Below are 16,057 nucleotides of genomic sequence, written 5' to 3'. Positions count from 1 at the left end.
TATGTATGATTTTACTTACTTTATGTTCTTTGCTGTAAGTGTCTGTTTTCCATGTCTGGTCTTTGTCCCTGGATTACATTCTTTTGATTACCGCTATAACCTTGATTCCCTTGATTTCTTTTTGAATAAGATTGAAAGTTATCTTTTGTAGAATCAACTTAATGATGGTGAATGGCATATTCCAAAGATTCTGGTTGAGCTCCATTTTTTTCTTCCTTCTTTCCGTAGCAGATAGAACATTTAAACAGGTAGGGCTTCAGGGTGCTACATTTTCTTCATTAGAAAGTTTATCTGTGCCTTGTTTAAAAATTTAACTGCAATGCATGTTTTATTGTTTCTTGAAAAGAAGTGATAACATACATGTATGGTTTAAAATTCATGTATGTACAGGAAAATGATAAACTTCAAGGTGTTAGTTAGAGTTCCTACCTGTTGACCTATTATTATTCTGACATAATATTTCAAATGTATTATCCAATTTTTAATAACAATAGAAATTGTATAGGGATAAAGTAATGCTACAGTCCAATGCTGTAATATTAATGATATAATATTGTAGAGACTGTTGTATGCCAAGCATTTCTGTTATCTTACATCATCTAGACGTGCCAAGAAGTTTGACATGCCTCACTTCAGACTCAATAAAGTCCGAAATATCAGAATATGGTTGTCTGTAAGGTCATATTTAAAGGTAAGTTGAGGTGAAAATAATGTCACAGTTTTTGAAAACGAAATGTTAAAAATGAAAAACTTTTTTGTCCCCTGCAGCAGGGGACATGTAAATGTTGGGTGTCTGTCCAGTTTTCTGCACATTTTTTAAATGTTCCTACCAAATAAGTTTATTTTTTATATGCAACCTTATTATGATGAGTTGCAGGTTAAGTTTGACTTTGGTTATGGTTGAATGATTTTTGCAGAAGTTACGGCCCTTTGAAATTAAAGTTTATACTGATAAGAAGGCAATTTGTTGGTTGAAATATATCTTTATAGGCAGGGGACATTGAAAGGCTGTTCTTTTATACAAAATATTAACACACACAATATATATTGAAGGCACAACCTTCTTCGTCAGTTGCAAATCAAAAAATGCCAGTGGATATAAAAAGGAAACATTATGACAATGGATGAACATGTATAAACAAACTACATATAGATTTTTCAAATGTAGTTTTCATGCCTTAGTAATAAATTTTAAAAAGTCTGTTTATATTTACATTATATTTAGTTATTGTTTTTATTTTGACAGAAACGAGGTCCACAGAGATCTGTCGATGTGATTGTATCAGCGTCATTCCTCATCACCATAGTAACCATTACTTTAATGTGTTTACAGGTATTTGATCAATCATCTTAGTTTAGATTGGAATTCATTTAAGGAGGTAGACCTAGGGTATGACACAACTCCTACAAATCATTTGTATTCAGCATTTTACATCAATCTCATGTAAGCATCACATAACCTGGATTGATTTCATTCTGTTTCAAATAAAAGTTTAATAGGCTTTGGTGAAATTGAATATGATACAAACATATCACTGATTTAGGTCCCTTATCCTAGGTCTACCTCCTTAACTAGATGAATGGGCTCATAAAGTATTTCCATAAATTTTATTACCCTTGTTGACAGAGAAAATAAATTACATGAAAATTTGTTTTCAAAGTTTTCAGTCTATTACAAGGCCCAATATCAAAGTTTTCCATCATATCTCTAAAACTTTTGCCATTTTTTTTTATTGTGAACACCTGTATCTAAACCTTTGACATACTTCGATTGGATAGAACTCCATTCTATTTTTAATTGACTTCAGTGGACTTTTTTTACCCATTAAAATGAGTTTTTGAAATGTAAGTTTAATTTTACCCATTAAAATTAGTTTTTGAAATGTAAATTGAACAAAATAACCAGTGCATAATTTATTTCCAATTCATTTGATTGAAATCATGTAAACAACCAACTTAGACAAAGTTTTCTATGACTAACTTTTCATCCAGAAGTTTTGAACATGTATCATTTATTCTGGCTTAACCAGTGTAGAACAAAGGTATTTAAAGAAATAAATGAACATATCATGATGCTGTACAGTTGCTGAGGAAAATATACAATATCAAAAACAGTTGTTGTACAGCAGTATCATCAGCAGCATATTAGAGAGAATCTAGTTAAATTCTAATGAATTTATAGTTTTCTTTATGCTGTTTTGATTCATAAAAGCATCAGATTTTAAAAGATTACAGTTAGTTATGTATTCTTTGTAAAAAAATAGATTTTTATCTGACTGTAACTTCGCTCCATTTTCTATTGATATTCAACGTCTCTTCGTGGTGTATTTTGCCATCAATTGCATTCAATTTGAAGAAAAAATATTTGATTACAAACTGATCATGTGACTAAGTGGGCCTTGTTATATTTCAGCTACTGAAAGACACAGATTCCTACTTAGATTACCTGTATAACTGGGAGTTATTGTTCTGGAGTATGACACTTGGTGTATATTTGTTTCGATTCTTGACCCTTGGTCTAAAAATAAACAAAAAGTATCGTAATTTATCCGTCCTTATCACAGAGCAGATTAATTTGTACTTACAAATGGAGCAGAAACCTCACAAGAAAGAAGAGCTGATGGTAGCTAATAATGTGCTGAAACTTGCTGAAGATCTACTTAAGGTAATATTTTGTAAATTGCCATAATTTAGGCCAACTGTAAAAATTCTTTTTTTTATTGTTGCCTTCTTGGATATTTTAACATTGGATACCTTGAGGAAAGTTTTATAAAATGAGAGTATGAAGTCCAAAATGGCCCAGAATATACTTTGAATGAGACAGTCTTTGATTTTTTTATTATAATACATGTAAATTACAGAACATCATAAGTACTTCTTGGATGGGTCAATTGCTGATGAAGCATCAAACAATTGAAAGTTTGTTTTAGGACTCTAGAAGTTTTTTAAGGTAGAGTTTTGTGGTGTTTGCTACTAACTGTATTATGATAGAAACTTAAAAAAAATACATGTACACAACAAAAGAGATAAGGTAGTGTTATTGAACAATATATACACATGTATTGGCTCATAGTAAATCATTTCATCTATAAAGACGTGTGACATGTTTAAAATAAATATGATTGCAGTTGCAAAACTCTTTTTTTGTCTGAAGCCAAAAGATAGCTTAAAAGGGGGGCTACTGGCATAAAAGGAGATGTAGTAATTTTAAAGTTTGTACATTTTAGTGATTTTCCAAGCCTTATTGTGGGGCAGAATTTGGGCCCCATCCCCTAAGAGAAGTATACTCCAGATTTTTCAAATTTCAACAATGAAGTTCCAAGACTGTGACTTAAAACATTGTCTCAAGTTTGTACATTTCTAAATTGGAGATTTATGAGACGTGCAAAATGTTTTCTCCACTTTGTGGTAATAAATTTGTCATCCAGAGTTCACCCCTTGGACTTACAATATAATGGAAACTGTAATGGTCTTCGTCCAGGATTATAATTAGAAATTTGTTTAAAAAATTCATCATACTCACACTGAAGAAACAGGCAAAACACTACATCAGGGTACATTGAAGCTTTAGAAATATTAAAAATGCAGTGTAGAGAAAGCATTAAAAGATGTTTATGTTAATTTTTCTAAAAAGCTGCTTCTGGTTCTAAGGATCTTGATAAAAACCCTGCAATGTATGCTGAACCCAGAACAGTTCTTCTGATAATTTTACAAATATTTGGTATGCCTTTTGGCATCTCCCACTTATTATTGATGAAAAATATCCTAAACAAACTTGGCTAATTTGTTGAAAAGGGAACCTGATACTTTTGCTTTGGACTTAGCTTGCACTTAAGGCTATTGCCTTTCTTATATTAAATACTTTATGTATATATTTTATGTTAAAAAACTTTGTATTTCAATGCTTTCAACCAGGCTTTATGTGGACTGATAATGTCAGCATGTAGCATTATCAGATATGTAATATTCTCAGAAAACGATTAGATGTAACTTAATAAGCTGCAATTTTCTTCACTGGAAATTAACGTTCAGTCATATGATCAAATGATTTCTTTGTTTTTTTTCGTAGGAATTAGAAAGTCCATTTAAAGTCTCAGGAATCACAGCTAACCCAGTGATATACAACATAACAAGAGTTGTTGTTTTATCTGCCTTCTCCGCTGTTCTCACAGAACTTCTTGGATTCAAACTTAAGCTTTACAAGATCAAGCTTAAGGCCTAACAGTGAAGACCTAGTACAGTTTGAAGGAAGAAATCCTCTGGCTGGTTTTAATCCACTTGTTTGTGTTATTCTAATTCAATTTTATTTTCTGGAGATTTGATCTCCAGGCTTGTTGAAATGTTTGTATCTGATCATTAGTATAATGGGGTGTCACTATTAAATAGGTTTTAATTCAGATTTTGCAGTTTATATGTACTGCACAAAGGTGGATCCAGAACACCCTTCTCTTAGTCACTGGGTCCACCCCCTATGTAATATGAATTATTGCATTTATGATTTTAATTGGTATAATTCATGAACATTTTTATAAATATGAAGCATTATGTTTCTGTTGGCAAACTGTTAAATTCATATTACAGTCCTTGAACCGACCCGCGCAACAATTTCATGGATTGATGACCATTGCCCGATCTGATCGCAGTTTTATTATGTAAAATGACATAAGATCTGTTTTAAATTAAAGAAATGAAAAATAAAAGTATAAATTGATGTTTAAATCTATTACATTGTTTTACATTGTATTACACATAAATATGTGTGAAATTAATGAAGAAAACAACAAAAACCGTAAAATACATTGACCGCTCTGTGATCACCAGTTAAATGGATCAGTTTAACGGATCGATGACTGACCGGAAACTGATCAGTGATCGATGACCGATCACAATTTTTGTTGCACAGATCGGTTCAGGTACTGTAATACTGCAATATTTTATTGTTTATTTGCTGGTGACTTGAAAAATAAGTTTTTGTAGTAAGTGTCACATTTAATGTGGATTTGTTGTATGTTATGCTTTATATTGTGTATTCTGTCAGTCTCTTACTAGTCGTTACAACAAATCCATTAGTATGGACATTTTCATTTTGTGTTGTCATACATAGAGTGAAATACTTCAGAGAAAGAAATTTTTGGGCAGTCTTTATTTTGCAATTCGTGATCTAATGTCATCTTCCATGAAGAGTCTTGTGACTTAAAAATTATTTTCACTTATCATTCGACAGATTGGAATGAAACTTGGCAGGAAGTTGTCAGTGTAAATATAGTGTTTTTATGGGTAAATGTTTTTTTAGATGACTGTCAGTCTAATGACCCCTGCTAATGAACAACAAGTACCATCTTTAAAAAAGATAGCCAAAGCAGTAAAATTTGTTCTTTTTATTTATGATACATTTCATTCAGGAAGTAAAACAGGGCAATTTCAATTTCCGATTCAGTTTTTTGAACGCCACTAAGTTATCAGTATTTGGCCAATCAGGAATCAACATTTCAATCAGGTGACTTCTGTTTTCATGAAAGAGCATCTTTAAGGTCAGAGGGTAAAAAGCAAAAATATACCGACTGCATCAGAAAAAAGTATTAATATTTTGAAAATATGACACACAATAAATACATAAGACATGTAAGGTGACTTAATGAAAGATATGATTTATTTTTTTTAACTTCTACTTAATGATACATAATTTACAAACTGTTAAAGGCAGCTTTAATTTTTGCACATTTCATCAAAAACTGTTCTGCAGTATGTTCTTATGTACAAGTCCATGTAAGAATCTGGTGGTCAGAATCTTTATCGTTGAAATACATTTACACACCTTGAAAGAGTAATCAAGGGAACCAAGGTTATAGCAGTAATCAAAAGAATGCAATCCAGGGACAAAGACCAGACATGGAAAACAGACACACACACAACATAGAACATGAAGTAACTAAAATCATACAAGGTAACAAAAGCAAATGAGCAACTCTGACTCCACTAAAAAGTAGGAGCATGGACCAGGTGCACTGATAGGGTAAGCATCCTCTGCTTTTCTAGAAACACCCGCCGAGTTGCTCATTAAAAGTCAAGTCCAAGGTAGACAAACGAGGAAAACGCTCTTGCCAAAATTGATTGGGATGAGTTATGCACTGCCATGTTATTACAGTCTGTGAAACTTTTTTTTTAAATTTGTATCAACAAATTGGCAAGTAACTTTTCATTTCAACTCTCCAAATTATAAATTCTCTACCCAGTCTAGTCTAAGTACAATCCTAAAATTTTGAGCATGACATGTCAGGTGAGCAGAAATGCTAAGATTAATTGAACTTTATCTAGGTTAATTGCAATACCAGTCTGAAAATAATTAGCTCAATAATTAACACTAGTCAATTGCAATGTTTAAATATCCTTAGCATGTTTGCTAGCAGAGGTTTCATTCATTGTTGTTTTTGGTAAAATCTTCACCAAAGGCTTTCTAGAACACCAGCCTAATATGAAGTTAAACAATCACTTCAATATTACATACAACATTTCAGACAGAATGATGTTAATCCATTCATGTTACATTCTCCCTACTAACACTACTTCCTCATAAGATATAAATGGTGGCAAATTATATTGTGCATTTTAATCAGTTTTCTTCGTTATTGGATTCAGGCTATATATTCTGCAATATGCAGTGAGTATATTTTTGCTACCAAAAACTTTCTATTTTTTTTAAAGTATCGCTGTTACTACTGGACTTGCCTGATTCATATCTTGGTCTGTACTTTTATGTATATCTTTTATGTATGTGTTGCTCTATCTTGACATTGTAGTTATGTCCACTATGTTGTCTCTGCTAACATAAAATTCTATCCTTTTTCACTTTGTACAATAAATTCTGTCTCTAAGCTTGTTATATATATGTGACATCAAGTCTTAATATAGAGAAACCTGTCTAAACCAAACCCTTTGGGACCTGAAAAAATGTTTTGTTTAGACAGGTGCTGGTTTACACGGGTTCAAATATTATATATACAATGTAATAAGTAGCAGTCTTTACAAAAATCAGACAGGAGGTGATTCATGCATGTCAAAAACCCACCAACTTTACTTTTATTTTCTATTCTGAATCAGATACAGACCACATAATCAGTCTTGGTTTCTCATTTGGGTGTTGCACTTTTGAGATAAAATTCATATAGAATGTACGTGAAATTAGTAATTTGTAAGAGTTATCATTCTTGATTTGCTTTGATTTTGGTTGATTGTAGTGTGAGATGAATGTATCATTTTCTCAAAAGTGCAGATCTGTATACAGAAGAGACTAATGTGACCTTAAAATATAGCATCTGAAGACCGAAAATACATTGTTTGTTAGGTGGGTTTTTCTACATCATAAATCACCTTACCACAGGCAGTGTCTGAATTTTATATGGACTGGTACTTAAAAAGAAAGAACTGCCATTCCAGTTTAGTTTATTGGTTTGATCTTTTGAAGTCATGTTTCACTGACTAAGCATTTGTTTGCTAAGTTTGCTTCTCAATTTTCTTGTCAAATTTTAAAGATACTGTTTATAGCCAAACAAATTCATGTTTTTGTTATGTATTGTAATTTTATTCAATATACATATATTTATAGATGTAGTATGCATAATATATGACTTAATGTACAGGGTTATTTATAGAAGTGTATTTAATTTTACTGCTATGTTCAAGATATGTTTAGACCTTGTTCTTTATTTTTCTAAGTTCTGTATACTATAATTTCAGTTATAGTATTTAACTATTGCACTGAGTACCTGTGTTTATTTTCACAATAAATCGTAAGTGTAAATACACAATACAAGGGTATTATTGAAAAACACAGTTTCTACACAAGGCTCAGAGATTGGGCAAAATTAAATTACTGAGCATCTTCTACATCCCATGCAAAGTACACAAGTGAATCATTTACTGTGAAGATGCTTTTATCAGTTGTTTGTCAATTTTCAGCCTGTTGTAAAAAAAAACAACTGAAAAATACTTTAAGTGAAAGAAAGCTTTAGTTCATTTTACCTTTTTTAAGTCAATATTTCATTGCCAAAGTTGTGAAGAGAGAAAATGGGTGTGTCATATGCTTTTAATAGCTAACCATATTTGTATCCTTTTTGGCAATATATAGCAGAAATAAGTTAATTGTTGACAAGTATATATAAGGCCAGTATTTTATTCATTTCGTATATTATTGATCTATACTTATTTTCTTAGAACCACCAGTCTTATGCTTAAGCCCAGCTATACTGTGATTGATGATTGATTGATAAAGCAGAGGACACTTACCCTACTGGTGCACCTGGTCCATGCTCCCAGTTTTTAGTTGAGTCCGAGTTGCTCATTTACTTTTGTTACTTTGTATGTATGATTTTAGTTACTTTATGTTCTTTGTTGTGTATGTCTGTTTTCCATGTCTGGTCTTTGTCCCTGGAATACATTCTTTTGATTACCGCTATAACCTTGGTTCCCTTGATTACTCTTTCAATATAACCAAAGGCTATAAACAAATTATTTGTTGTTTACTAGTACTGTTTGTGGTTGATTCATCTGTAGACACTTGGTTTAATGTGCAATTGCTTGAATATTAGGTGGTTTATATTTAGAACATTTTATAACAAGGCTCCAAACCACAAAAGGAAGGTTGGGATTGATTTTGGGAGATGTGGCCCCAACCATTTTTTAATTAAAGACCAAAAAGGGGCCAAAATCAAGCATTTCATAAAATTTAATTCATGTACATGTATTTAAGTTAAGTATATTGATGTGTATGATATTGTCCCTTTATATCCTGAACCATGAAGGACAGACTGGAATTGATATTCATACTTATCAATCTTTAATTAGATCTCTTTGAAATTGTATGAAATAGCACTAAAGCACCAAAAGTTGGGGTTGACTGGGGGTTATGACTTACACAAGCAAATGTGCCACACATCATAATCATATGGTTTACATCATATGATTATCATATAAATCGAGCACCATATGATAATCATACATTCCGGTATAGGTATGATTATCGCATGATTATCATATGATAATCATATGTTTTTCACAAACATATGATTGTCATATGTTTTTAAGCCAAAATTACCATATGAGAATCATATGATTACCATATGATTATCATATGTGGCACATTTAGCTGTGTATACCAATTTAGAATGTCAGGTCTATTACTTGAGGAAAAGTGAATGGTCCTCTTTTAAATTACACTACAAGGTGTTATATACCACAAAAAAACTTTGGGATTGTGTCTGTGGATTGTGACTTGAGTGCATTAAGAATTAGGGGTAAGAAACAAGCCTTTGTATGATTTCTGGATGGTAGCTTGAGTAAAAAGGAATGAATCTGTTTGATATTTTACAAGAAAATGTTGCATCCCAATAGAAAGATTGGAATTGAATTGGGAGGTTGTGACTGTAACTTTTTTAAGAACTAGAGGTCAAAAATGGACCAACTTGATTCTGGTCAAATTCTTATCCTGTGTCAAATGTCAAATCATGATCAAAATTCAAAGCTGTATGAAGTTTCAATGGAGTGTCCATATTTGCCCAACTGTATAGGGTTTGACCTCTGCTGTCATCTCAAGACATACCCTGCAAAGCATTTTATTGTCATCTTTAATGGGCTTCTTTCCACTCATTTTGTATATACTGCTTACCACTAATTCTGCTTCCATTTCCTCTGAATACTTCTTTTATTTTGTTTTAATTAATGCAGAATAAGCAATCGGTGCTCAGATTGAAAAGATTTTTTGACGTCTGTGTATTTCAGACAGTTGTACATATGATTTGTGTTTATGACACTACAGGAGAGACAGATGAAAGTAACATTAATCTAGAAACTGCATTATGAGTTTGGAATATACCTGTTATTAAAATGCTGGTCACTTGTGTTCATATATGTATTTTTTTTTTGTTTCTTTGGAAAACTTTTAATTTTCTCACAAAAGAAATCAACCAGTAAATTAACAAACTTCCCTGCACTAAATTTGTATTTCAATAAGTGACAAAAATTATAATTCTATAGCCTTGCACAGGTTGTTCTTATACCCTGGCAAACATAGATATCATGGTTATAGGAATCAGCATGTGTGCCTGTATATCAGTTCATCTCCTTAACTTTTCAATAATTAAATAGATTTTAATGTAACTTTCAAAGCAGATTTCCAAGACATCATTGTCAGAAAGAGAGGTTATCCAAAATAAGTTTTTACAACTGGAAGCAATGGGTGTTATTTGTTAGTCTACTTATAGCTAGTTACTCTGTCCTGTTTAAACTATTTTTCATATTGAAATATGAGGATTATTTCTATTTTATTTTGATAGTTCATGAAATGTGGGTTGTGATATCATTTGAAGTTGTTTATGTTACCGAAAATCTGTAGAATGTTTTGGTGTTTGTATGTACATTGTTTCCTATTGAGTGTAAGTTTTTATAAGAATCAGGCAAGATGGGAAAAATTGGAAACGTGCATATCAAAAACCAACCAATATGACAGTTGGATTTCACTCAACATTGCTTTTTTTTATTTGAAAAGATCATTATTTGATCTCTGCATTACTGGATTTGCTCAGAAATTTTTCAATGTTATATTAGAAAATGAGGTTTTTAGCAGAGTTATCTGCCCTTGAAATGTTTATTTTCAGAGCATTTCAATAAAATAATAACTCAATTTATTAAAATGATATGGAAAATCTTGTCTTTTTTCCTTGATTCTAATGGTGAAAACAGTCAAATTAAACTTTCAAAATGGTTTTTTTTTTTTCATAATGTGTTTGAGCCACTGCCTTATTCTTACAGAGACTAATACTTGAGATCTGAATTGACCCCCTGGTCTAAATTCAGTGGGTAAATCTATAGCAAAAATTTATAAATACAGTTATTATTGTCATTTGATTGTAATTTTTTGTCAGTCGTTTCTTTTGTATTTGTGGACAGAATTAGCTGTATATGTGTTGATAAATATTAAATTGAACCACTGTTTTAAGTGATATTTTATTTTAAAAAATGATGCATTTATGATGTGGGATTAATGTAATAATATTCTTCATTTATTTAGTGTGCAATATGTTTGTTCAGTGTATGTGTTGTGTACCTATTGTGTTATTAAAAATAACTCTTCCTAATAATCATGCAGAAGCTATGAGAAGATGATTCACACATGATTTTTACAAAAGAGCACTTTGACTGGAAACCCATCACAAGGAATAAAAGGCAATGCTTCAACAAAAAGTTAGGTTTAGAAAATATTGACTGCTAAAGTGGCATTAGAATCTGTAATGAAAAATGAATGGGAAGATTATTTCTCCAAAGTTTTAACACTGTTTTATGCTATAACCAGTTGAAATTTATTTCATAGTAGAAGGAAATAAACTTTGTAGGGATTATTTAAGGGATGAATTTAATAAATCAAGATTACTTGGGATATAATACCAAATAAGTAATGACACCCTCAGATAAGAACCATATTTAAGTTACTTTCAAGTAATTAGTCATTGTTGAAAAAACATAGAGGCAATACCTTGTCATATATCTAGTTTGTTTATATCTTTTACCGAAATCATGTTGGATTCATATTTTGGTGCGAAATTCATTTCTTTTGTTTTTGTCACATTGCTTTCTAACTTGTTAGACATCTTATTTTCACCTGCATCAATTCAGAATTGGGAATTCCAGTATTTATATCAGTTTTAACTAGTAACATGTTTATTTTGATATTTTTCATCTACTACTAAACCTGTGCTTTGTTTTGTGAACATTTTTGTTAATAGACTTCTCATTGAATTTGGGAGAGTCCCCTTTGATGATTATATGTGAAAAAAAAATCCGTATTTTTATTTATCCAGTATGTGAAATTTTTCACTGATGTATTGAATTATATAATGATCCTTTGTCTGCCATATGTTTAGCTTAAGGATGTTACGGCTGCACAATCAAATCTCATTAAATATTAACGCAAGAATGCACGCCATAAAATACAGGTTAAATTATATTTTGGTGTAAATAGTATTTATTGCAAACCATCTGTTTATTGTTAGAAAAATTAATGGGAGGTGTCATGGTTCATTAGTTTATTATCTCATGATTTTATTATACGAGATAAAAAAACGAGATTAAGACATTCTGTCAAAACCTCTGTACCTCTTCTATAAATATTTTGCCTCATATTTTTAGCAACTACTGACATACTCCATTATATATGGTTATATTGTTTCTTAACTCACATTATTCTTGAGTTTGAGCTCATGGCTCACTAGGTTTCAGTTTATGAGATATTCCTAGATTTTTTTTCTATGTTTGAGTTTTAGACATGGTGATGCAATCACTGCAGAGTTTTTGATTGATAGCTTTTAAAGAGACTTGACAAAGACTTAGTAACTTGAATTTATTCTTTCAACTTCATGAACTAAAATATTGATTGTTTTTTTGTTGTTTTGGTATGTTGTAAATAAATTTAATGTAAAATTATGACCTATTTTCCCAATTAAGGTGTTATGAAAATTTCTATGAAAAATTGGAATTTATTTAAGAAAGGGAGATAACTCCTTAATTTTAGCAAAATTTGTTGTTTTGGTATGGTTCTACAAATATTGTTGTAAATAAATTTAATGTAAAATTATGACCTATAAATTTCTATGAAAAACTGTTTTTGCAGATGAAATATAATCTTGCATGTAAAACTTGGCAATGGGTGTCACATGACAAATTTTGTTTTCAATCAAATTTCATCCATTTTATTTTATGAATGCATCCTTCCTGAAAGTTGTATATTGGGTTTTGATTTACTACAATGTTGAAAGAGAAATCAATTACATTGAAACCATTGGAATTTATTTAAGAAAGGGAGATAACTCTTTAATTTTAGCAAAATTTTGTTACTTTGTTAGGGAACTTTAACACCTTTTTCTGAGTCAACCATTGTCGATTTAAAACAAACTTAAAACTATTTGACTTATACATGATATAAGCATTACATGTGAACGAAAAATATGGTGGGATGAAATTTACCCTGTGTGAACCGTATGGTAGGATCTGCTTGATTTTTACATGAACAGGCTCTTAAAGACTTACATATTGAATGGTATTTTAATAGAGTGTAAGTCCTATTTGTATCAAAAACCAGTTTTTTACTTGCCGGAGAAACTTATGACCTGCTTTAATATGAAAATTTGACTCCTTCAGGAACTAATTTCTTCATTCTCTAGATTCTGATTTAAGCTTTATTGACAAGTTCGGGGAATCATGAAAAATAAGTGTTTGCCAAATTTAAGTTCGGGTATTTAACATTATTTTTTCATTCCATTGAGTGAAAATTTAATACCCATGTTTGAAAAGCAAATCCCGAAACTTGACACCCATGAAAATTGCCACTTAATGATGTAGTGAGACTGTTGTTACTTTTGTTAAATGTACTGTGAAAAAATAGAGTTTTCATATTACACTTTTCACTGTTTTTGTGACTTCAGTTTAGCCACACATATTGGACTCCAACAATGTGTCTGTTTCACTTGCAAAGATAATAGTGTTAAATATCAGTTCAGATATTGTTGCATATAGTAGTATAACATAAGCAAACAATGTGATTTTAGGAGGTAGACATAGGATAAGGGACACAACTCTTAAATCATTGGAACGTTTGTGTTCAGCATTTTACATTCATCTTATGTAAACATCAAAGTAACTGAACTGACTTCATTCTGTCTCAAATGAAAGTTTGAATGACTTTTGTGAAATTTAATATGTTACAAACATATCACAGATTTCATGAGTTATGTCCCTTACCCCAGGTCTACCTCCTTAAGTTTTGCAGTTTTGATGAAGATCCTTTATTATTTATACAGCAATACTTGTATCCCTTCATTGAACCCCTTTTAAACTTAATAATTGGTGCTGTTGAGGCAGGTGATCGGTTTAACAAGAAACAAAGAACATTTTAATTGATACAAGGCTTTTAAAACGTGCTTGGTTTAGACAGATTTTTGGATTATTTAGGTTTTTGCATAGGCAAGTTTCACTGTATTGTGAATCATGTTTGTTTTTTATTTTTGTTGTAAAAAATGAAAATTTCTGATTTTATACATTGTAGTAAAAGAATTCCCCAAACCTTACAGCATGTCCATTTTAAGCCATTTTAAGGTGTAGCCTGTATTTGCAATTTATCATTATTACATGTGCTTTGTTATACAATGTATTTTTAACTATAGTCTGAATGTGTTGATGCTTTTAAAGTATTGTATAATGATTTACATGTATGAACTCGCCCTGCCCCTATTATGAGTGATATTTAGTCAATGCAATAGATCCTCTATTGAGCTTTAAACTCAAGCCATTTTTCAAACGTCAAGGTCTCAATGGGATTTATAAATGTCAAAGTCAAATTGTAATGGGTAGGAATGCCACAGGTGAAAATGTAATCTTCATTTCAATTTTGAAGTGAAAGGTTGAAATATAATCCTTTCAATTTTACCTAGAACACTGCATATTTTGAAAGAGAAACAAAACATCATTTTACTTACTTTATTGGATATTTCGAAACGAAAATGACTGTTGGATTTTCTTTAGAGGTTAAATTATTTTTTTTTTGCAAAATAAATAAGAACAAAAGAATCATGTTGGTGAGGCCTTTATGGGTTAAATATTTTTGTTATTTTTTTAAAGTAATAACTTGATTTCCAATCGGTTAGGCTTTTATGGGTTAAATATTGTTATTTTTTTAAAGTAATAACTTGAATTCCAACTAAACATTAATTACTTGTCCATATAAAATTCAGACACTGCCAATGGTAGAGGTGATTCATGGAGTAGAAAAAAAAAACCCAAACAATGTTTTTACTTGTAAATACGTTAGAATAGTCCTTTTTGTATTCAGATGTGTATTTTTAAGAAAACCATACATTCATATCCCACTGAATTAAACAAAATCAAACCAAATTAAGAGTTATAATTCTTGCAAATTTTAAATTTCAGATACAATCTATAAAAAAAAAATTATCTCAAAAGTGCAACAACCGAATGAGAAACTAAAACTTGTTATTTGGTTGTAACTGTTTCTGCATAAGAAATGAAAGTGAGTAGATTAGGTTTTTGACATGCATGAATCACCTCCTGTCTTAAATTTATACATAATATGATGTTTACATGATATTACTGTATATTACTGAAATTGTACTATTTTTTTAAGGTACATATTTGAAGGATTGGGTGCTTATATTACTTAATGCTAAACGTTTGATATGCGTATTTACTGTTATAATATACCTTTTTTTTTCGCTCATAAAATTCGTGAAAATTTATATAAAATTAAATATATCCGAAAAGTAAGTACAATTTCAGTATATTTTAATTCATAACCTTAAAGTGCAAGGTTAAAATTATGAAAAACGTGTAAGTATATTGTTTGTTGTCTTTACTTTTTGTCCTCAGTTTTAGTCATTCTATGATCACTAGGCCGCAATGTAAGTGATTTAGTTGTAAATAAGCTACATTACAGATAAATCCCAGAATTTTATATGTTGTGAAATTTGAAAGATTTATTTAATTGTTACTTGTTGTTTTGGAAGTAAAATTGAATTTATACGTCCTGTCTCTTGTGTGGGTATTTTGTATGTGGAAGAAATCAATAAAATGCAAGGGAGGAGAGTATAACATAACAAAATCAAAAATATCCAGGATGGCTATTTGCTCGGATTACATAAAGCTTCAAGTGAAAACTGTCATGTTAGGACATATATCACTGTTGTGGGATTCTGGATAAAAAGTTATCATTGCCACATCATTGCCACATCCTACAGACATTTTGATGCTGATTATTGTTGATCAGTCAGTACTCCTGCAACATTGTCCCGTAAACATTATGTTGGCAGTGTTAAGGTCTTGTAAGCTTTTCATGTTCTCTGTAGTATCCCTTTTGTGTGTTCCTTTAGTAAAAACTGAATAGTTGTTTTACCCTCATAAAAACTATAAAAAGAGTTAATTGTTCAATCCACTTTATGCTTACTACTATTTCATGTGATTAAGTAATCTTGGGTGTAATTTATAGATTGAGACACAAGTT

The 16,057-nt window shown here is 30.8% G+C and overlaps 1 protein-coding gene across 4 annotated transcripts in view; it reads left to right on the top strand.

Moving 5' to 3' along the window:
• Nucleotides 1-15,579, top strand: part of LOC148598437 (protein PHTF2-like) — a 45,140-nt gene extending 29,561 nt beyond the window's left edge. For all 4 annotated transcript variants that reach the window (XM_088562625.1, XM_088562624.1, XM_088562623.1 and 1 more), the window contains 5 exons: nucleotides 152-248; nucleotides 560-691; nucleotides 1,247-1,333; nucleotides 2,414-2,665; nucleotides 4,070-15,579. In XM_088562625.1, the coding sequence (XP_088418751.1) occupies nucleotides 152-248; nucleotides 560-691; nucleotides 1,247-1,333; nucleotides 2,414-2,665; nucleotides 4,070-4,222 (721 nt within the window). In that variant the 3' untranslated portion in view covers nucleotides 4,223-15,579. The remainder of the gene's footprint in view (nucleotides 1-151; nucleotides 249-559; nucleotides 692-1,246; nucleotides 1,334-2,413; nucleotides 2,666-4,069) is intronic.
• The last annotated feature ends 478 nt before the right edge of the window (nucleotides 15,580-16,057 follow it).

This window comes from Perna viridis, chromosome 14 (genome assembly GCF_037379345.1).
Source record: "Perna viridis isolate PV_CMFRI_1.1 ecotype Kerala chromosome 14, ASM3737934v1, whole genome shotgun sequence".
Lineage (NCBI taxonomy): Eukaryota > Metazoa > Mollusca > Bivalvia > Mytilida > Mytilidae > Perna > Perna viridis.
The sequence above is the reverse complement of the archived record's forward strand: the minus strand, read 5'-3'. Positions and strand labels throughout refer to the sequence as shown.